Consider the following 23,624-nt stretch of genomic DNA (forward strand, 5'->3'; position numbering starts at 1 on the left):
CTGTCCAATAAAAATTTGAAGAAGGAACATTGAAGTGTGTGTTTGAAATGTGACAAAATGTGAGCATGACAAATCGGTGTTAATATTTCTCTAAGACACTGTTAATTGCTCCAAGTCTTTAGGTTTCTCTCTATTTAGTCAGTGTTTGTATTATTAAAGGCAAATTTGAGGTTGTGTATGTTAAAGTTTTCACATAAATAGAAAAAAACATAAATTGTCCTTAGATTGCTTGTAAATAAATTACTTAATTTTTTATAAGAAGAACTTTTACAACGCATCTATTAACTCTTATCACCACTCCCATATGGGTCGTGGCATTAATCAAGCTGAGGGTTTTCGTAATCGCGTTGCTGTACATGCCTGCTTAATCTTTTCTGCCGTAAAATGACTAAATGTATGACTGATGTAATCATGTCTTGGCTGTTAGTGAGAAGTTGAGCTCTGCCACAAAAGCACCTAAAAATGACAGAAGTCACCTAGCCGTGGTGGCCTGCGGCGCCAGGCTGGAGGAAACTCTCACCATGCTGAAGTCTGCCATCCTCTTCAGCAGAAAGCCTGTGCACATCCACATCTTTGCCGAGGATGATCTGCATTACGGCTTTAGAAATGCTGTAAGTGTGCGTCCCAACAGCAGGGAAACTTTCAAAGTCCTAGATTTGCCCCAAAAACCTTTATGACCCTGAGGCGGGAGTGCATTTTCAGTGTCTCGGTAGACTTAATTGTTGAAATAAAAACATATCTAGAAGATGGTCATCTATCATTGATTAATTGCACCTTGTAATTCTTCCGTTTGTGTTTCCTGATAATTGCTGATTCCTGATAATTGCTTTAGTGAATTATTGTTCTGTGAATGGGCATTGGTGTTTGCAGCAAAACTCAAACTCAGTTGTCTTATTTTTGGATATTCTTTGCTTCTCCAAGGGTTTTACAAAGGTCTTTTTATGTTTAAACTCTAAAACATTTTAAAATGAGACATTCGAAACACAGTAACGGACAGATTTCTGTGTCCTATTTTCATCCCTCAAGATGGAAATGTGGCCTGTGGCAATCCGGACAAAGTTTACATTCCACATCTATCCAATCATGTTTCCTGAGGAGAATGCAAGCGAGTGGAAAAAGCTTTTCAAGCCTTGTGCCTCTCAGAGGCTGTTTCTGCCGGTAGGTCTAAAGTCGTTTTAATCAGAAGATAATCATCAGAAGTTATTTATCTTTTTAGAAATTCTAATATTGTTTCATGTTTTTTTTTTTTTCCCAGCTAATCTTAAAGCAGGTGGATTCTTTGCTTTATGTAGACACAGATATTCTTTTTCTGCGTCCAGTGGAAGACATCTGGGGCCTACTTTCTCAGTTTAACGTGAGCCAATTGGCTGCCATGGCACCGGAGCACGAGGAGCCTCGTATTGGCTGGTACAACCGTTTCGCTCGTCACCCTTACTACGGCAAGACGGGCGTCAACTCAGGGGTCATGCTCATGAACATGACGCGCATCAGGGAAAAATTCTTCAAGGTAAAGAGTGCGATACCTGCTGTCGTCTGTAGAAATATTGATCGGGCGTGCTTTATTATTGAAGTATTTATTGGAAGCATTGGCAGCAGTCCGTTACGCTATTGATTTGTGTTGATCATTTTTGGCCTCATATGGTTTGGATATGGTTGTGTGCTTGTTCAATCGGGTAATGACTGAAAAAGTGACATGGATGTTTAATGATATTTTAACAAAATACCATTTCCAGTGGTTCTGCTGCAGTACTCGGATCAAACAGTTGAGGTCACTCTTGTACTTTAGCTTAAAATTCCTTCAGCTTGGTTAGGTTTCTCCAAAACAACTTCATTGATGTAAAAATGACTTACGAAAAAGACTGACTTGCCTGAAAAGCAGATTTGTTGGTTTCTTGACGTAAATTGCTATAAATTCTTGGGTTGCTGTTTTTTTTCCCCCCCTTCTCTTTAGAATGACATGACAGCTGTAATGCTTCAGTGGGGGGAAATTCTGAAGCCTCTTCTTCAAAAGTATAAACTCAATATCACCTGGGGGGACCAGGATCTCCTTAACATCATATTTCATCACAACCCTGGTAGGCGCGACCTTATTATTGTATTGTGTATTGTATCGCATACGTTGGGAGTGTCTGTTGTTTGCTTTGTAGTAGACTGTTATTAAAGGAGCAAGTTTATGTCTCATTTATTTATTTTTCGTTCCTCTGCAGAAAGCCTGTACGTGTTTTCCTGCCAGTGGAACTACCGTCCCGACCACTGTATCTATGGCAGCAACTGTCAACAAGCTGAAGAAGAAGGTGTCTTTATTCTCCATGGTAACAGAGGAGTTTATCACAACGACAAGCAGCCTGCTTTCAGAGCCGTCTACGAGGCAATCAAACAGGTAGAAAGACGCCTTTATAGTTAAAAAAATAAAATAAAATCGTAAAGTTGGTTTAAGAATCATCATGGAGCAAAAAATATATATCCTGTATAAGGTGAAATGTGTTGAAATTCTCTGGCTCTGTTTTCTTAGAGAGCAGTTGCATGCAATGGCAATTTTTGATATGTCCTGGAGGGCTGTCAAATGCACAAAAAAAAAAAAAAATGATGTTGGGCTCCAATAAACCCATTGCAGCGTGACATCACAAGCATCTGTTCCACCCTTCAGTCTCCCTCTAGTTGGGAACAGAGTCGCACTTAAAGAAACTCAAAGAGAACTCTGAGAAGGGAATGAAAAACCGAGGGGAACATTTTTCTCTCTTGGGGTCCGTTTGAAGCTTTAGAAAATCTCCTAAGGGCCAGCTGGTTGGAGCTGCTTCTCGCCAGCCCAGGTCCCTGTGGCCTCAACAGTGAGACAGTCTGCTTTAGATTTTAAATGTTGGGCCTTTTTAGTAATAATCATCTGCAAAGTTTACTCTCAAAGGCAGCCTTAGAAGCATTTTTACCGCAGTAATTCAAACACACTAAAGGAGGGGGAGCGCAACCCAGCTCGCTTATTATTATGCATTGCATTTACTTGCAGTTGGATAAGTGATATGTACTAATTTAAACACAAATCGAGATGGTTTATTGGTTCACACACCACAGTGTGATTAAGTGTAGTCGTATTTTTAATGTTCCAACCCTAGTAAATATATAAACACAAATAAGTAGATTTGTCCATCCATTTATCTATGAGGCAAAAATTGTTTTTATGAAGCATGAGACCTGGCATCGAGCAGATCAGTGTTTCACTCAGAGCGCAATGTGTGCAAGAACCGCCACTGATCGTGAGTGTGTGTGTAAGCTATTTGGAGAAACATTTGCTAGTCATTTTCTTATCAACAGGCGCTTCAGGCTGTGCTTTTCTGTTACAGATGCATCCGCCCACCGGAGCAGAATCGATATTCTGCTAAATATTTCCTTTATCATGTTTAAGTTCTCCAGAGAAAGGGGAGAAGCATCTTCCGAGACTCAACCACAGAAGTGGTTACATCTGTCAAGCGACAATATCAGACGTCATTTGCACAGTTTGATTCACCTTTTAAAACAAAAGGTTAAATATACATCATTTTTACACCTTCTGCCGCTGAACGCAGCTTTGTGATGTGTGAACATAGACCGATGTAATTTAACCGGGAAGCACAGCTGCTGTCCCACGGGGTGTGTTGTAATCTTTCCTGTTTCGCTTCGTGTTGCGGGATCTCGGATGGTCACAGCAGCAATATAATCTGGAAGGATCCAGCTGGGATACACAGCAGTGAGAAATGGAAGAAGACAGGAAAAATGAGCTCATTCTCCTCTGCAAAGGAGGATGTAGCTTTTTTTTTTTTTTCTCCTCACTAACTCACTCCATAGGCAGCATCTGCTAGAAGTGACCTTAAGGTACGGCATGCGCTGAGCTGAACTTTGCTGGCAAGAAGGTGGAGCTCAGCTGTTAATTTGCTTGTAGTGGTAGTCAGGAGCAGGTGAGGCTAGACGAGGCGAAACGCGTGTTGTCATCCGTTTCTGCGAGAGACGCGATGGAGCGGCTGCCTCACTCGCACCGAATGTCTTTTGTTTTGATGGAGTTGAAAAGAAGACTCCGTTTCAAGGATGAAACAGAGGACAAGCATTTCTGTAATAGCAGTGGAATAGATAAACAAAAACAAAAGATAAAATCAAACTTAGTTAGTGCACTGATGGTATCTTTTGTTTTTTGTTGTTTTTTTTGTTTTTTTCAGGGCTGACGCTGCATTATGAAATGAAACAGCCACAACAGCATAATGGCTCCACGTGCAATCACAAATGTATTTTATTTTGACTTTGCCAAATAAGACTTGGGTTCCAGTTAGCAGGTTCATACGAGCAGAATGTCCCATTCTTATTCCCTTGGAGATGCTTCAAATCATAATCTGATCAATTTAATCTGATTACTTTGTATGTGCCCCCTGCCACATCAATGTTTGATCAGTCCATAACCTGCATCATATCCATATCCCTCAGAGCACAGAGCCTCACTTTGGTTTCTGCCTCTCCATAAAAGCTTTTTCCACCCACTGCCACCCTGTTCTGCACCGTCAGCTGTGTGCCGAGAGCATCCAGTGTAAAGCAGCAGCGTGTGTTGCAAGGCGTCATAAAAACCGGTGTTAAAGCTCACACATGTCTCCAGAATAGGATTCATATCACATTCCTCACATAGCCCTGTTTTAGTAACAGCAGGGTGAAGGTGCTTTTGCAATTAAGCAAAAGTTCCTGCTTAGTTGCCAATATCAAAACCAACTTCATGTCTTTAAGGTTGACATGTTGGATCAGATGGTTATCAGACGGACACAGTTGGATATTTGAGCCTGTTTATATGCAGGTTTTATATGAAAACCCACACTCATGTGCTCATAGTTTGTGTTTTTGAAATTCATTGGAAGAACAGGTAAATTTACAAAGATAGGTATGGTGACATCATTACCATTTGTAGAAGGTAAGGGACAAAATCTACACAATTCTAAAAAGTGAATTTAAGCTCTACAGACCATAAAAATTTGCATCATTTTCATTCTCCTAGAATATAAGTGATGCTCAACATAACCCTTGTGTTACAGTCATCGGTTCAAACATGTATTTTTGGCTTAGCAAGCATTCATTGCATCGACTGCCCTGCTTTAACCCTATGATCTCTAAGGCTCAGCATATTCCACATCCCGAGTAAGGAGGTAAATTGGCCCGAAGTCTCTCAGTCTCTCTTCATTGTTGCTCTTTTTCGATCCCTCTTTGTTGATTTGAGCTCACTGGTCAACCTGCGGGCAGCAATCCATGGGAAGAGGAGGAGCAGCGTCATTAGATGGGCTCCATCCATTACCAGGACAGGCCTTACCTGGCCACTATCAATGCAGGCAATGTTCTCAGCCATTAAGTAAACGAGCAGGCTTCATTATGAGGCACTCGGCCAGCTCCATCAGTCTCCCCAGGAGCAGAGAGGCACGAACTGCTCATATTAGAGACCTCGGATTTTAGGTTTGTGGAAGGAAAAAAAGAAATGGCTTAATTCATCAAGTAAAAATTGGTCTTTGTTGCAAAATTATCCCATTAGTTCAGTTCAGCTTTCCATCCTTTGTTTCCCTCATTGTGTCTTGAAGTTTATTATCCGCCCTTCTTTCTCCGTTTCCCTCGGCACCCTCCCACTTTGTTCCCACTTGTTCCTTTGAGAACAACATCCCGAAGCCCTGTGCAGACGGTTCTGGGAGGAACTCCTATTTCCATCTCGCCAAGAGCTCCTTAGTCAGCCCTGCTCCCAAGGCAGGCTCTCTCAGTCGGCAGAAGAGCTTGCAATAAAGGCCACTACCATTACCGAGCCAAGCTCACTGAAGAGTTGTAAAATTTTTAGTGCTGATGCTAGTTTGAGACATCATGATGGCTGTGTGGACAACGTAACAGCCACATCCACATAAAAATCGATAGGCGGCTGTTAATGGCACCATATTGCCTGACGCAGTGTATGAAAGATAATAAAGAAACAGTTTTGAGTAATATGATGCTTTGCCAAACTGGAGTCAAATAAGACGCTGTAAAATACTTGTTCCTTTTATTTACTGGAGCTATAAACGATTGGTTCTCCTCAATGTGAAAGGGAAAGGCCAGGATCTTTATCTTGTCACACTAGATGGCAGGAACCTTGGTTTCCCTGCGAGCTGAAAATCTGGAAGTTTTATCTTTGCTCTTGGAGTCAGACGGCGAGGAATATATGAGGAGGCACATTAGAAACGCTGCAGATGTTGCTTTGTCTCATACTGCCATTCTTTACTAACTCCATTTCTGTTCTTGTGATAGATATTCATAATCCACATACAATGTTAGCTGAGATATGCGAATTACTCTTTTGAAATGACAGAGATTTCAAGAGATTTTGTTTGATAAATTGTCTGCCTCATATTTCTTAAGAATCAACTGATCCAATAGTTAAAAGCATGGAATTTGATTGCACTGTTTTCCAAGTCTTGATAAGTATGGGAAAAAATTATATTTTTCTGACTTTATTACCTATCCTGTTGCCTGTATAAATAATCCCATCTACCTACCAACCACAGTTGTTTCGTAAACGGTAACCATGGTAACCGTTTTGTTGTAAGTGGTAAAAACAGGGTGTTGTCAAGTAAATGGTTGCCAAATGGAAGTGGGTTGGGACAAAATGTTGAAATGTGGGTACCAATTGGAGCATGAATTGTTGAATTGACCCAGACCCTCTAGAAACCGAACTGTAAAATAAAACGATATCTGCCTTGTCAGATTTCTGACAGCATAATGATAACCCATCCATGTCTCTTCTGACCCCAGTACTCCTTTGGCGAGGACATGGAGAGCTCCCTGCTTCAGCCACTGGAAGCGGCATTGCAGGCAACTGCGCATTCCTACTGCGGCCGATCCAGCCACTTGTTTACCAAAAGGTTAAGAGAGAGCATCAGGCTTGTTTAACCAGAAGACATGGCTAGGATCGCAAGCTAATATCATTCCAGTGCCTGCTGCTTGTTGACTGATGTTCCTCCCGTGGAGATGACCTACTGGATGATGTAGTTAAGACCAGACGGTAATTTGTTTACATTGCGTATGCTGAGATTGTACGTTGAGATTATGTGAATGGGAAAATAATGGGCAGAATGTGTTTTATTTTTACACATAGATAGTTTTGGTACATATCTGTCTGATGAAGACGCAATAAGGACACAGATACTTTCTCACTTTTCCTGGAAAATACACTATCTTCACTTTGCCCGGCAGTGATTACAGACTTGATGCTGATAAGGACAACAATCTCTGTTTTTAATGACAATCACAATTTTCTTTTACTTTTTTATTTTTATTTTTATATTCAGAGAGCTTGAAAAGAAGTAAAGACATTTATTTGTTTTGAGTTTCATGCAAAAACAATATTTTGACCTAAAGAAAGTTTATTTAGTATTTTAGATTCTTAATATAATTCTGCACAAGTATTTCCTTTCTTGGTTTTGATTAAAGACTTAAAGGTTCTGTTGATTAAACATTTCATTTCAATCTGGAGAGACTCACAAAGAGAAGAAAATAGCAGTTAAAAAGATTTAATGATACAATTCTTTGGCGCTCGGCCCCGGCAGAAGACCGTGAGCCGAGGATCGCCGTGAGCAGGCAGTCTGCTCGGCGAACTCGGGATAGTCTTCCCCCCGGGACCGAAACTGGTGGTGGAGCAGCCTGGAGAGGGAGACGACAGGGGATCCTGGAGGACTTCCCTCATGGTGGAGGTGGCAATGGGGAGGAGGTGGGTCGAAGCACGGCTGACGAGCAGGAAGTCCCCAGGGTAGCTTGAACTCTTGAAGGTGTCCTTGGATGACGATTGGCTGGAGCGGCGTGGAGCTCCGTTCCGGATTGGCTGAGGCCAGGCGTGGTGATTAGATGATGTGGTGAAGCTGGTCGAGTCTCCCAGTTTGAATTTTCGCCTAGGCTCCATATTAATCGGATCAGTATTTATGGGGCATCGATGATGTTAACTTGAAGTATTTGTGGGTGTTATTTCAAACACTCCGCTCTTCTTCATTTGTTGTATATTTTATTGTACATGTCTTGTTTGTGTTTATTGCTGCCTGAACAAAATCCGTTTGTGTAACTGATGTAACTTCAAAGGGACTGTGCTCCGACACCAAAAACCACCAAACATCATGAGGAATGTAATGCCGCATTTGATTATGTTTGTCTTTAAAACTGGAAAATAATATTGAATGTCTAGGAAACATTTTAGAATAAATCCAAAAATATTTCTACTGCTTCTGTTGTTGTTGTTGTTGTTTTAATCTAGAGTATATAGGCTTAACAGGTTTTGGAAAGTCAAAAACTGCATGTAGGAACTGCAGGTTAGAAGACTAAGAAGTTTTTTTCAAACTTGTCCACAACAAAACAAACAGCAACTGTTTGTTTTGTTGTAAAGCTGTTTGACTGGATAATACATTCACCTACCACTTTATTAGATGCATGAGCCTAGCTTAGCAGCTCAGTGTGTTTAAGCTGTGGGATATGATGAAACAGGATTGTTTTTACTTAAAACATGGAATGATTTTTGGTGTTGGGTCCGTGTATCTTCAGGCAGTTTTTTTTTTGTTTGTTTGAAATGAAAAATGAAAAAACAAAAAGACTCGTTTTTTTGTTTTGTTTTTTTTTCCCGTTGTGAAATCGGATAACGGTTCGTTATCCGATTTCCAAATAAACAAAACAAATGAGTTTATTTTCATTTCTAACAAAAAGACTAACTGCCTGAAAATCCACGGACAGTGTTGGTTCACCCACAAAATCCTCTCAGGTTTCCGGAGAAATAGTCTCAAGATGTATCCATTGGCCATCTGCTATATAGATGTAAGTACCCTAGAAAGACACCAGTAGCTCAAAGGCTTCTTGCTACGTCTACGGCTAAGGTGTGCAGAACACTGTCTGGACTGGATATCACACCCTATCATCTCATTGTTGCTTCTTGAGCATAATGAGTTTTGCTGTACTACAATGACCTCTAAAGTTAACCGCATCTCAATCTACAAGCACCCTTGGGATGTGGTGGAGCAGGAAATTCCTATCAGGCATGTGCAGCCAACAAAACAACTCAGCAGAAACGTCTGCATATATATATATATATATATATATATACATATATATATATATATATATATATATATATATATAATGTCCGTTTGGACCAAAATCACTAAAGCAATATTTATTCATCTTGTTGAATGTATGACACATAGAACTAAGGTAATTTCTATAAGACAGGGTAAAAGCAAAGTGGCTGATGAACACAATGAATAACTCGCACAACATAAAAACTCTTGCGGGTTGTAACATTGAATAAATGTTCTTCCTGGTTTTAGACATAACCTCTAAAAGTAATGTAGAATATGGATCATTGAATATGTTTACTTTCACAGATAATCTATGAGTAAAATAGTAATCTGAGGCTGACAGTCTCTTGTTTTCACTTCAATCTATATAATTTTGACTTTTCCACCCTAAACACTGTGCCTACTTGTTGCCCATTCCTGCCACACTGAGACCGAGCATAGACTCAATCCTTGAAGGGTGCAGTGAGCTGAAAATGAGAAATCAATGCAAGAGGAGTTGAGAAACTGTTGTCAGATGGCCAAAAGAGAAGCTGATGTGTCTGGGTCGGCAGCCTGTGGCTCTTCATTTCGCAGACACATCGACGGACGTGCCCCGAATTGGCAGCGTTTCTGTGTGATGAATTTAAAATGGACTCTATGCTAAGAACCAGCTTGATGTATCCATGTTCTTGTCAAGGAGTCGCTTAGTGTGCAGCAAGTGTGGAAAAGGTTTGAAATATTTTTAGAAAAGTGATCATACATCTACCTCTGAATCTGTAAATCAATGGCAAATGAGTGTAGAACAAAATTGCAGCAAGAGCCATGGATTTATCAGGAAATGAATGATTTTATTGTGTTGTATGTTTGCTGTGAATGCCCATTAGCTCTTCTTATCCCGCTGTCCGCGCTTAATAAAATCACACGGTCTGAAAAAGGCTTCCAAAATGAGCTTTTGCTTAACTCCAAAATAGGATTTGTTGGATGCTGTAAAAGCATTGCCAACTTTCTTTCTACTTATCTTCATGAGATTAAGCATTAAGAGTGGCCTATTTATCTCGCGTAACGAGCTCATACATCTACAGGGAAATGCCCGCTGATGGCGAATATTTTCAAGCGCAACCCTTTTAAAGATAAATGTTTCCTTTTTTTTTTCTGCTTAAAAATGCAAAGTGTTTTCTGTTTTTAGGTGGACAGGCTATTGCTGCCTCAGCCTGCTTTTACTCTCCCTGAGTATAATGGTGATTGAGACCTCATCTGCCAATGGATTATTCATGTTACAGCCTGCTCTGCCTGCTCCACATGTGGTATTCAGCAGGGATTTAAACATCTGAAATTGTTTAAAAACAACCAGTGCCAAAGTGAATCAGTACAAAGCAAAAAAATAAAAAATAAAATTAAGGATAATACAATGTTCGGAATTTAAAGAGATCATCATAGGAAAGGAAGCAAGAATAAGATACGTTAGAGTTGCAGCAATTCTCACTTTTAATTTCCTTAAGCAGCTTTTTACTAATTTTACACAGCCTTGAAGTAAAAAAATAAATCAATAAAATTTCCCGTCTGCAACTTAAGCCTGCATGGCTTAAGACTTATGACAGACGAACAAAGTAATCAGTTTGTTCAGGTCAGTTTGTTTGTCCGCTAGATAAAAAGGATTTTCATATTTATTATTCTTTTCTTATTAAATCACACAGTGATGGCTATGCACAGGACAGACTGAATAATGGCAGTGTAGAAGATGACCACAGCTGCTCCTGTGGAAGGTTGTCCTGCTAGAGTTGGCTCAGGAAGTTTAATTTGTGCTGGGTTTTCCTCCAAAAAGTGTCTTACATGTGACAACTATTTCAGGTCCCACGAGAGAATTGTTGTTAGGGACCGGAAGTGGCCCACTGTAGAGGGTGAGTTAGTGTTTTATATATGGAGATGTAGATTTCTGTTTTTAGTTTCATAAAGACAGATCTTGCTTGCCTAAAACTTCGGGAAATCTAATTTTTCTGTGTCAGTGTATTATTGGATAAAATATGAACAAGTAATGCATACGACAATCACGGGTGCGATATGAAATTCAGTGTTATTACCTTGGTTAAGACGAGGCTCCAACATGCCAAGCCATTGACTAGGAATGCAGACAGTATGATAAATATATACCAATGTGCTTCTGTAATTACCCAAAAACTAGTTACATCTTAGAAACATTAACCTTCGATGTCCTGTGAAGCACTTTAGATTGCCTGGTGCTATATAAATAAATTTGCTTTACCTTGACAGTTATTTGCTAATCAAACTAAACAGGCTGGGTTTTTTTTCTTTCCCTAGCATCCACTTCTCCCCTCTCTTCCTTTCCCACAGCCAAAATAATTTAACCAGCGATCATTTTGATCAATAATACATTTTCCAACAGTGCTGAGACAAGTATAATTGCGCTGGTACGTCAGGGCTCAAAACAATTATTGTGATTTACCATGCAGCATAAGTTATGTATGGATCATTTAGTATAATGCTGAGAAGTAAATTTGCCTCTCTTAGCAGAAGAAAATTAGAAATATCCATAAGAAAATAAAATGAAAGGCTGTTACAGGGTCCCCCATCAGAGAGTAGTAATGATAATCTGTTAGAAAGTTCAGCTTAGTGTCTTGCTCTGTCGATTTCTGACTGACTGAAGTTCATTGATGCTTTGCCAGAATAGATACAAAGTCTTATTTGGTGATACATTTAAATAAAAATAGTTTTTGACCAATTGCATACCTTCTTTCATTTCTCACAACACAGTGACTGTTAACTGTGATGCACAACATGATGTTGGAAGTTACTGCTAACTAACCTTTGTTATCTTGCTAGAGCAAGCTTTTATTAGCTTGTTGTAAAAACAAGCTAACAAAAAAACTTGCTACTACAAGCTCTTTGTAACAAGTTTTTTTGTCAACCTGTTAGCTTGTCTTTTACAAAGACTTACTTTTTGTGAATTTGCATGTTAGCCTGATTTGTAAAGCATTCAGAAGTGCTTATTTGGTCTGCTTTTGAAAATATCAAGGGCAGCAGTAAATCAGAGTTCCAAGAATCTGTGTGCTGTTCATTTTTTCTAAAAAAATATTAATTAATAAGGACAAGAAAGACTCTTTTATTTTTCAGGTAAGCTTGGCAAGAGCAGTTGAACCGAGTAGCTCAAATTTAAGCCTGACTTCCTTACTGCTAGTTTAGCTGGTTGTATTTCCTCCCGCAGGAAGTCCTTAGGATTCCATAGGGTGGTACATATCAACAGTTTCTGAAGGTATTCTAAAGTGTTTCTTGACTGAATGTAATCTGAAAAGCTTTGGAGTCCTCTGGACTAAAGCGCTATCAAAGTGCTAGCCATTTGCTATTTACCATTATTCAGGATATATAATTGAACCATATGATTCAGTGCTAAATTAATTGGATATTTTGTCTGTCTAACTTAATGAAACTTAGTGTTTCCGATGAAATACAATATTTTTTGTCCAATAAGGGGAGTTGTGGATTTAGTTAGGTGGTGTGTAGGGTCCATGATGTATTAGTTCCAATACACACTTGACAGAAGGGTCACCGTTATAACGACACACTTCCTTGTGCAACACTTTGGAGATTAAACTTTCAATAAATAATCAATACGCTGAGCCACTGGAGGCAGGTGGCTCCTTTCCTCTCATTCCGCGGCCATAAACAACAACTCATCAAGAGCCTATAGGAAGACCCAGAGGCCTCTCACCTCCCTCAATGAGTGCAAGGCCTGTTTTATAGATGCATGACATTCAAAGGACCACAAATAAGGATGCCATTATTCAGCTTCCTCTCTTATATTAGCTTTTTATGACCCAGTTGGAGCAAATGCTATTGCGATTGAGCATTCGAAACGCACCAGTAATACTGTCTGTACGACCCTTTATAAAACAGGTTATCAATCACGTCAGCTGACCTTTTTTCCTAGTAAAATGTCTCATTGGGAAGCTACATCTGAGCACAGAGACCCTAAAGCAAGCTGAAATCAATGCCTAGCCAAATATTATTGCTCAGTAATATTCTCCTTTATTCAGCAGCCTGCACTTTCCTGATTACTCTGTGTAGACGCGACTGACAAAGAGCATTAACGAACTGAGAATTTGATTCACTGAAACTGATTGAATGTGTACTTCTACGCCCATATGAAGCTAAACATTGCCTGTAAACTGATTGTCAGAATCTGTTTGCATTGTTTGCTTCAGCCTTGAGCTGCCATGGTGACATCAGTTTTTAAGTGTCATTTTCAGTTTGATGCAAGGCTTTGCAATTAGTTAACGTGCACCGCAAATCTGGAGCATTTGGCATTTGGCAAAAATGTAATGTTTGTTTCATAATTGATGAAACTGTATGATGTTTCTGGATGCTGTTGTAAAGTTTGCCTAGCAAACTTCATAGTTTACTCATTGTCATTTTCATTCATCTGTTTAGTCCCTTGAGTCCTCAACCTAATATACTGTGGGTTACTTAATTTTCTTGTGTGTGCATCCCTCCTCCAGTGGCATTTCCTAATGAATGTAACTCTCCAAGGCCTTCACTCAGAGGTTGCAGCGATGACTATTGGAGCAACTCGACCTGTGAGCGGTGGCTTTAATTGTTTTTTCCCAGAGTCTGACAGCAGACAACACATGATGGATTTGCTGGACCACCCACCATATAGGATGCTGAGAACTATAAGTTAATAACTAATCAAAGTTTCAGGAAAATGAGACAGTGAGACTTGATGATTTTTTAGCAGTGGTATTTGTAAAGTTCTCTGTAGGACAAGAAAGTGTCTCATATGAATTTGAGAGTGCAGTGGCTGCCAAAAGTATTCATGTCATTTGAACTTTTAATAGTTGTCACATCGAGACCACATGCTTGATAGACCAAATGTTATGCACCAACAAAAGAACGTGCATATTTATGAAATAGAAGGACAATGTTTATTTATTTTCTTTTTTGTACTTTCTCCAAATCCAAATTTTTGAAAGTGAGGCGAGCGTTCATATTCATTACTCTGATACCACAAATAGAATCAAATGCAACAAAATATCTTCTGATTTCTCGTATTTAAAGAGAAAAAAAAAACGATTATGCTTTTTAAAGCTGCTATAGCCAGCTGTTCACTGCTTTCTTAAAAAATTACTTTTCAGTTTGATGCCCAAAAAATGAGATTACCCAAAAAAAATGAGATTACGGCGCAACATAGCCTACCAGATCATTACTGCCATTAATCTATTTTTGAAAGGAAACCATAAAAGATTTTGTTAGTGGCAAAAGGAGAAACACTGTAAAATAAAGCAATAAAAAGATTTGCTCAGAGTTTGCCACAAGCCTTGTTGAGGACACAGAAGACATGACAGAAGTTGTTCAGATAACACGATGTGTGGTGGAACACCGTGTACATCACGCTGAACACGGCATCCCCTGAAACATGGTGGTGACAGTATCATGCAATCGAGACAATTTTCTTCCTGCATGAGGAAGAAAATCATTCAGATTTTCCTCCTGCTAAAGAAAATCAGCTGGAAGATGCTTCGATTGGACAATCTGCTGTCCAGTCTAACCAAATTGGACAGGAAGACGAGCACAGATCCCCCTTATTATTTTCAAGGACACTTCATCCACCAAAACACAAAGATGGTTCCTTGTCAAAGCTGCGGTATGTCATTATCATTATTTATGCATGCTTGGGAGACTAAATGGCCTCATTTGTCAGGGAGAAGATTAATAGCACAAATAGGAACACGTGATGAAGACAAGAAATTCTAATGGGATATTTTTCAAGAAAACTAAATTCTTACCGGCGCAAAAGTGACTTTGCAGTGACTTTGTAAAGGTTACAAAGAAGTGAAATATTTAGATGGATAAAAAAATATTTTGCTATTAACAGTTTAACGTTTTGTTCGTTTGTCTGTATGCATGCCTTATGTAAAACATTCAGACTTTACAACATTTTTGGAGTTTTGATTCCAAAGTTATTTATTGAACTCGTGGCAGACATTTTTGAAGAGAAAGGAAGGAAGGATTTGGAATAGTCTGGAAAATAATATTTCTCAGTTTCCTTCTGAAAGTCTTCCCTATACTATTCCCAGTCTAGGGAAGACTTATAAATCACGGAAAATACCACACATTTCCATATTGTGTATAAACCGCAGATATATATATATACCATGAGTGTGTTATTTAGTTTCCTTGGATCCTTTCCGTGTCGGTTTCAGTGATGGGGGTCCACTGTTTGCGCCAAGTAACCATTTCAGAAATCCTCTGCAGAAATCATTTGGATAAGCTAGTGACTGTTTACAGAGCTCTTAGCTGATGACTGAATGAATTAACCTTATGTGTATTTGAAGAACAGGAAGGGTTCTGCAGTCGCTCTCCTTATTACCTTTGGGCAAATTGTTGCAGGAAGGGTCAAAAGTATATATTCTTTTAAGAGTTCCTGCCCTATTTTTCTAAAATAGCTGCATTTCAAGGCAACATGGTTTGATTCTTTTTCACCAATTCTATATTTTAGGATTTGCTTGTTTTTGATTGTATTTTTTATTTATTTTTTTGTGATGAAAGCTACCAAAATTGGAAGTATTTAAATACTCTCTAGGTCACATAGCCGGCTGTGGTGAGCTGGTCACCAATACTTACATCAAAAATGGTATAAATGCTATCAGTTCATTTAGGTGAGAAATTTTCAACTCGTTTTTTTTTGTGTGTGTGTCTTCTCTTTTCTATTGGCAGCCATGCACTTAAATCAATTGTATTATTAGGCCGTGGATCGACAGATAAAACAGGGAGTGAGGCGGCACCTCCTTTATTTTCAAAGATGTCGGTCACAACTAGGGAGAAACTGAATTTTAATTAAAGGGGAAAATCTTGATTGTCCAGGGATCCAGACTGAGCCACTGACATGTGCCTGTAGGGTCTCACTTCATTCCACTTCATTATCCTCCTCCTGCATGCATAGATTTTCTTTAACCTTTCACCCAGCAGACATTCAGTGGCTCCGTCACTCGATACTCTACCTATAGAAGACTTCTGCAGATATCAATTAAATCCTGGCAAGTATAAAGAAACATGTATGCTACCAATTTCAATCATTTTCAGTCTTTGTTGTTGTTTTAGTTGCTACAGTATCATCTGATACATTTATGTGTCCTACAATGTGTCCTATACATTGTACGACACATAATGTATAGGACAGATTATATAAGGCTCTTATATAATCTCGTGATTAGATTTGTGCTATGTCTTCCTCTGCATTAATGTAAGAAATTGACACATGCTGAACAAAGGGAAACATCCTGGCACATCCAGTTGACTCCTTAGATATGCGTTATTTTTGCAGAAGCGTAACATTTAACATAATGGCATTGTAATAAGATTAAGCTTTAATCTTTCAGGTTTGTTGCGTCACATGGGAGGATAATCCAAGAAGCTCCTTGGATCGTACCAACACACAAATGCTGGCGTAATAATCCTCTCAGCCGTTAATGCAATAGAAATTGCATGGGCAGGATTTATTATAATTTTCAAATAGGCTAATGAATGTCATTATTGCTAATATAATTACATTAGTTATGGTAGAAAGTGTAAAAATTGGGTTAATTTGTCACTTCACTTCATATATCAACTCTATTAAAAGAAGGAATAAATGATTGAATGTTTCATCCAATAAGACCACAGATAAGCATGGAGATTGTCAATGTGAGACACAGCTTATGCAAAGAAAAGTCAGAACATTCTGACAATTGAATGCATCTTTTGTCCAAACCAAATACAATAACTGCATTTTAAGTTGAATCAGAAATCACTCTGTCCAGACTATCCTCCTACTGGTTTGCCCACATTAATCAGCAGCATAGTTTTTTTTTTCTCTATATTTCTGAGCCAAACGAGAGAGAGAACATTCAGTCTGATTGTCTTTCACTTTTTGAAATCCTCTTCCTTCGGCCACATGAGAAATACGACTTTTTAATGTTCTCCTTTTCAATGAGCCGTTGAGAAATAACCACAAAGATTTTAAGCTAAACTGCGTGGAGAATTATTCAAGCTTTCAGAAAAATCATACAATACATACAGCAGCACATGAAGAAAGTTGCGACAGATTTTGCAGCAATCCAACATGATAACTCTGAGCAATCTCATGAAATCACACCCTGAGTGTGATAGTTCTGTATCTTAGTTAGAACTGAATCTGCAGTGGATACCCAGTGATACCAGACAGGAATACAGCTTTGTAGAAGTGACTAATGAAGTAAAACTGTCAGTAGTAAAACCCCGACTGGTTATGTGGATAAAATGACTTTGACAACAACTGCAGGACTTGCTGATATAAATAATTCTTGTGACACTGTTCACACCTTTCCTGTTAGCTTCTTTCTCCTAGTTGGACTATGTAAATCCTCACTTTATGAACTTCACTTTGTTTCATTTAAACTGCAGACTTTGCTGTCACTACTTGTTTCATGTGTAAACTTTTTGTTCTGAATTCAACTTTCCAAACTTAAGGCCTATTGGCTGTACTTTGCTTGCCTTTTTGCTTTAAAGTTATTATTATTATTATTATTTTTTTGCATATTTCTTGATTTTAAACATGAAATCGAGTAAAAGTATAATGAGCTACGAGCATGAATCAAACTGAACAAGAAAAGTAGCATAAAGGCTTATGCCAAACCTTTCAATGGCCAGCTCTGGAATGAGTTAAGGATTTAAATAAATATTGTTGGTTTTTTTTTGTTTTTTTTTTTTTAAAAAAAGCAGATCAAAAGACAGGAACCTCAGTGCTTCACAAAAATTTTTTAAACAATGTTGGTGAGCACAATGCTGATTTACTTACATGATACTCAAATCTTGTGCATGACACTGTTTCACTGTATGGACAAAGTCCATGCTTACAAAGCACTTTAAAGCTCAGTCTGATTGAGTCTTGCTGCACATCAGCGCCACATTAAAGTACTGTGGAGGGAATGAGGGTGAAAGTTGATCCACTGTTGGACGGCTCTTTGAGATGGAAATGGAGGCAGACACAAACAGGTGTGTGCATGTCAGATTGGAGATGATGAATACAACTCACAGCTCCTACTCCTGTCACTGAGCGAATTCTGCAACGCTAGCCTGTCACGGGTTAGAACAGATTTTTGAACTGCAGAGTTTCATCGATTTAGCTTATTTGGATTAACAAAGGGAAACAGCATGGCTGATTTAACATCCCTTTTCCCTCTGAGAAGGCACATCTGATGTGTAAGGACTTTTTAGAAATGGTTGCCATTGTGTCCTTAAGCTCAAACCGCAAACAGTGTCATGATCACTAAACAGCCGAAAAAAGGAACACAATTTTTGGAGCATCCAAAGAAACTCGCTCCTCAAGATCCCCTTCGCAACTTCATATTTACAGTATTTATGGTTCATTTTATGGCTTGGAAATATTCAAAATGCTTATTGAAAGATGACTTTCCAAAGACTATAAAATAAAATCATTCATTTTAATTTAAAAAAGGAAGTTGTGATAAATAAGTAAAAAAAAAAAAAAAAAAAAAAAACCACTCCTCAGTGTTTTTAAACATAGCATTCTCTATTATGGGCATCATTTGGCTAAGACATTTTATATGATTTAAAAAAATGACAGTAGGTAAAACAAAAATCAGGAAGCTCTAAAGAGTATTTTCAAATCAGACCGAGGTCATCTCTAATAAAACCGCCTTTGGTCATTTGCCATCAGACCAGTAGGATCATACCAGTAAGAGTCACTTTGGATCCGCATTCAGCGGCATATTCTGTGTTCAGTCTGTATTTTCTGTTGTTTAAGTTTCCTTCCCCATGAAGCACAACCATTTGCTAAATCATAAAGTATTTGGCTCCGGATTTGTTTCTCTCACTCCCTCTCAGTCATAACAAACATCTTATATCGACTTTTACTTCCCGTTTCAGAGTTATGGAGGCGCTCCATCTCATAAAGACAAACAAGTAAACAGCTTTCTCCATACTTTAATGTCGGAGTTGTCATTTGCTCCATCTGCTTAGCCATCTCACCACATGGAGAGTTACACTCTCAGCAGGATGAATAAATTTACTCTAATGCCGGAGACGGATAGGAAATATAGGCACGTGGTTTTAGTATAAGCTTTTTGTCAGTAAAGCACACAATCCTCCAACAGAGTCCAAAATTAGCTCCAATTTTCTCATTTTCTTTTTAATTATAAATAGTTTTTTGCCATTTGACATACCATTTGTTATGATTTCACTAACATAATGATTTTTTTAAAGTTTTTTTTTTTTTTTTTTTTTGCATCCTTTCTAATTTGTCACCTTACAATAACAAACATTAGTAGCATATTGGATTAATGTTATTAATGGAATTTTAAGAGACAGACCAAACCAGAGTAGTGCTTAATTCTAAAGCGGGATTGAAAGGAAACAACAATTTTGAGCAATAAAGATTTATATCAGTTTTCAAGTCTTGCTGGAGATTCTCAACTGCATTTGGAGCTGGACTTTGACTGAGCCTTTTCAACACAATCATTTATTTTGATCGTAACCATTCTATTGTCGTCATGGTTGCATGTTCAGAGGTGTGCAGCTGAATGATGAAGTTCTGCCTCAGCCTTATGTCATTTGGGGTGGTGTGTTCGGGGTGATTAATGTTCCCTTGCGTTCAATGTTTTAAATGTAACTCCAAAAGTTTTCTTTTGGTCTCATCTAATCAGACCACCAACGTCTTGTACATGTTGACTGTGCATCTACATGGCTTGCAGCGAACTGTAAGTGGGATTTTCCATGGCCTTCTTTCAAAAAGGCCATTGTCATAGCCACTTTTTTCACAAAGTCCCGATCTGTGGAGTGCACAACTAATGGAAGTCCTGTCGATTGACTCCTTTTCCAGGTGACGGATTGACAGATCTCTGAGAAACATTGATGAAACTGTATGATGTTGAGATGTTATTTATAACCTCACCCTGATTTAAATTCTCCTTCAACATTCTCCTTGAGCCGGCTGGTATGTTTCCTTGGTTTGAACAAATCTATTAGGCCTTTTGCAGAACAGCTGGATTTATATCAAGACTGCACTTCTGATGACAAAAGTTTGCACTGGATTTCATTTTGGTGTATCACACTAAAGTGGTATAAACACGAACGCATTCTGAACTTTTCAAAAACGTTGCATTACTTTATCCAGCAGTAGTAGTTCAGGGAGGATTTGGAGGAGATTGATGGTTTTCTCAGATTATCTGTCTCATAACAAACTGTCACAACATGATAACAGCTTTATCAAAGATGGAGAAAACATTTTTATTAAATAAAATGCAACTATATAGCATTTTTTTGAGACGTCTGGATTGCTTTATGTGTATTTTGCACGTTGCTTTTGACTGTTGCTCATGGGGAGGGACATTTCAGTAATGCAAAACTAATAGAAAAAATTTAAGCAACCTACTTGCATGCTGTATGCGGACTGTTGCATGTAAAATTAATGAGCAGTAAATATTGTGCTAGTTTTCAGTATTGGACAAAAGAAAGCAAGTCAGTTGCAAGCCTTTAAAATTGTGACTCTTTTTATGGGTCAAATATACTCAAAAAATTGCAACAGCAGCCTTGAAGGGGGGCCAAATCAAATTTTTTATCATGGGGCCCAAGATTCCTGGCAGCGCCCCTGCCAATGTTGGTTGGTCTGTCACGCTTGCTTTCAGTCTGATTGCCACTGCTTTTAAACGTCTGCAATCAGAAATTAAACATTTTGGCCTTGTGCAATAAGGTTGAACATCTTTTCAGCTCGCTGCACTCTTCTTTCATTTCAGTAAAAATAAATACACAAATACGGGGAGATGGAAATGGAAGAACTCAGCAGGACGATGTCTTTAACACCTTCAGTCTTTTCATTTTAATTGCTGGGGCCATTTAAAAGCACATGCAGGTTGAAGTCATCTCGAGCTATTCAGGAATCCCGTCCAAGATTCGAATTCAATTACCATTCGGTGGATATGCAGTCTCTCTGTATCATAAATAAATGGCCTGTCATTTATGGCTGATCCACAAAGTGCATTGTTGCATTTAATCTCCTATAGCTCAATGTCCTTTCAGTCCTCTGACTCCCGAGTTACATAAATGGAACTCCATGCAAGTTAGGAGCAATGATTCAGCTTGTTTAATTTGACTGCTCTCCATCTCTAGGAGGCGAAAAGGTGAGAAATGGCAAAAAAATACACCTCTGAAAGGAAGTCTGCTATGTAGAGACAGAGACGCTAATCAAAAGGAGAGCCTTGATTATTATGTTAAACATTGTGTGACATATCATTTTTTTGAATGGCAGTTCAATTTTTTTGTTCCTGAATTATTTACAGGTTGCCTTGAGAACACATTGAAAATGCAGTCATTGTAATTCCAGTTGCATCCATATGTCCACTATATTTCCTGGATTTCGAAGGGAAAAGGGGAATATTTCCAAAAGTAAACCTTGCAGGAATTATTCAGATCTGCCATAACTAGAAGCTTTTTTTTTTTCTTTTTCTTGCTCTTCTTGTGACAGGTATGGTTTGTGGAAAACCCTCTTTTTTCCCCTCAACTGTCAGGTTGTTTTATTGTTATTCAGATGTTGGTGTCCCATGAGAAATCCTATCATCGAAGGATGTGGCTGATGTTGTTTTTTCCCCCCTCTTCAACTTCCCTGTTATACAAGGAGTTTAAATAACCCATGTTGTTTAACTGTTTGTGCCTAGTCACTATCTGCCACTGATATATTTCTTTATGCTTTCCCAACAAAACATGAATGGAAAAATAATTAGTTTTATCTGTACATTCTGACCTACTCAAAATTGTACTCGGGTTGCTATATTTATTTATGAAATAATCGAAGAAGCTTACCGCTTCTTCAATGCAGAAGAAGCTTTCTACATTTTTCAACATTTTTGTCAGCATTTGGGTGTGTAGCATAGCAGCTGTAGCATAGCAGAGACAATCAAGTATCTACATTACTTCAGTTGTTGTAAAAATGCTATATGTTCACTGTGAGTTAAAAAGAAAATTGACAACATAATTTAATGCCTTGAAATTGGGCCTTTGTTTCTTTAAGAAAGTCCTACTTTTTCCGACGCTCGTTCTTCAGGAAGTCATCACAGCTTTGCCCCTCTATTAACCCTTTGACAATATTTTTACCAGCTTTGCACTAATTAGCTCGAGTTTGCTAATTGCTTCTGGCTAGTCTGAAGGAGCTGAGTGGACGAATGGTGAGGGAGGACTGCTGTGTGAGCTGGAAACGTAACAGCTTCCAAGGAGGAGCTTCACTGTTGAAAGCGGTGCTAGGTCCATGCAGGCGGTTTGCATAGCTGAATGGTTGCCGGGGGAGATTAAAGTATTTCTCAAAAATGCCTGAACGAACCAATGCAACACTCCAGGCATGTTGTTGTTGAGGAATTGACGCTATAAGTTGATTTTACACAATAGAGCCCTTTTGAAAGACTTTTTAATTATTCATTGTTAAAAAAAAGTCTTAAATACTCAGACTGAAGTGTTGCTCACCTCCTGTCATGGTGCAGGTGAAATAAATGTGTGGTGCATTATTCATTTTAAACATTTCAAAAGAAGCAAAATACACTTTGATTAACATAATAGCCTTGCGGCATATCTGATAGAAATATTAATAAGCCAATAACTGGAAAATTGCTTATCTGGAAAAGCAAACCGGGCGTCTTCACACCATGTAACTCACATAATGGATCATCTGAACCACAGGCAGTGGATATCCTTGCTTACTGAGACACTCAAAGTCTTACAGACAACAATTTGATGGTGCAAATTCAGAGCTAGTCAGTGGATAACATCTTAATATCAGGGTCTAATTAGATTTAACTGCTGACATAAAATGCATTTTCCTGCACTGTGATTTGTTGGCCACCTTCAACACAACAGCGAACGTGAGCCTTTTTCGGAAACTGTGAATACAAACACAAAATCGCAGAATTAATAAAGTTCATTAGAAACACAATTGAATTCCCCAATATGAATCAGAGGACAACAGAGAGCCTCAAAGCGAGACTCTTGAGTGTAACAAAGCAATTTCCACACACTGTGATTCAGCTGCATCAATTATCTGCAGAGTTATTAAAACTCAGATGAGAACATGTGAGGCTGTTCATGGGAAAATCTCCATAGTTTTAGTGGTCAATGCTGGCAGAATCATTTACTAAATAAATTTGTTGTCTTTTTACACGTAGTGTTGCAAGAACTTCTTCTCTTTTGGTATCTTACATGTCAACTGTAGGTGTAAGAAAGTGAAGCACTTTTGAGTATTTGTGTTACAAGCATGTCTACGACAGTATTTACCAAATGCATGCACAAGAACTCAGAGAGCATCAGATTTCAAACTGAGACCATTTTTAAAATGCTACCATCAACCCATGCAGGAATCTGTGCATGGACCAATAAGTTTCCTCTCCATCCAACCAATCAGAATTCCCAAAGGCGGCCCACAGCATCTGATGACGTGAAAACACCCGTGAACGTCAGGCTGAGTTGAATAAAAACACCTGCTCCTTTTAAACTCTCTCCTCGTGAGTTGTTTCGCTAATTAAGGCTTCCTATTGAAGCACCGACAATTAC

At 38.6% G+C, this 23,624-nt stretch overlaps 1 protein-coding gene across 4 annotated transcripts in view; it reads left to right on the forward strand.

Moving 5' to 3' along the window:
* LOC122835260 (glucoside xylosyltransferase 1-like) overlaps positions 1-23,624 on the forward strand; it is a 64,217-nt gene that overhangs the window by 2,005 nt on the left and 38,588 nt on the right. For 2 of the 4 annotated variants that reach the window (XM_044124151.1, XM_044124153.1), the window contains 5 exons: positions 428-611; positions 1,027-1,158; positions 1,256-1,507; positions 1,952-2,075; positions 2,208-2,380. In XM_044124151.1, the coding sequence (XP_043980086.1) occupies positions 428-611; positions 1,027-1,158; positions 1,256-1,507; positions 1,952-2,075; positions 2,208-2,380 (865 nt within the window). Of the gene's footprint in view, positions 1-427; positions 612-1,026; positions 1,159-1,255; positions 1,508-1,951; positions 2,076-2,207; positions 2,381-6,765; positions 8,220-23,624 lie in introns of those variants that run through there. The other 2 variants (XM_044124152.1, XM_044124154.1) reach the window with 2 other exon arrangements.

Source organism: Gambusia affinis, linkage group LG08 (genome assembly GCF_019740435.1).
Source record: "Gambusia affinis linkage group LG08, SWU_Gaff_1.0, whole genome shotgun sequence".
Taxonomy (NCBI): Eukaryota; Metazoa; Chordata; class Actinopteri; order Cyprinodontiformes; family Poeciliidae; genus Gambusia; species Gambusia affinis.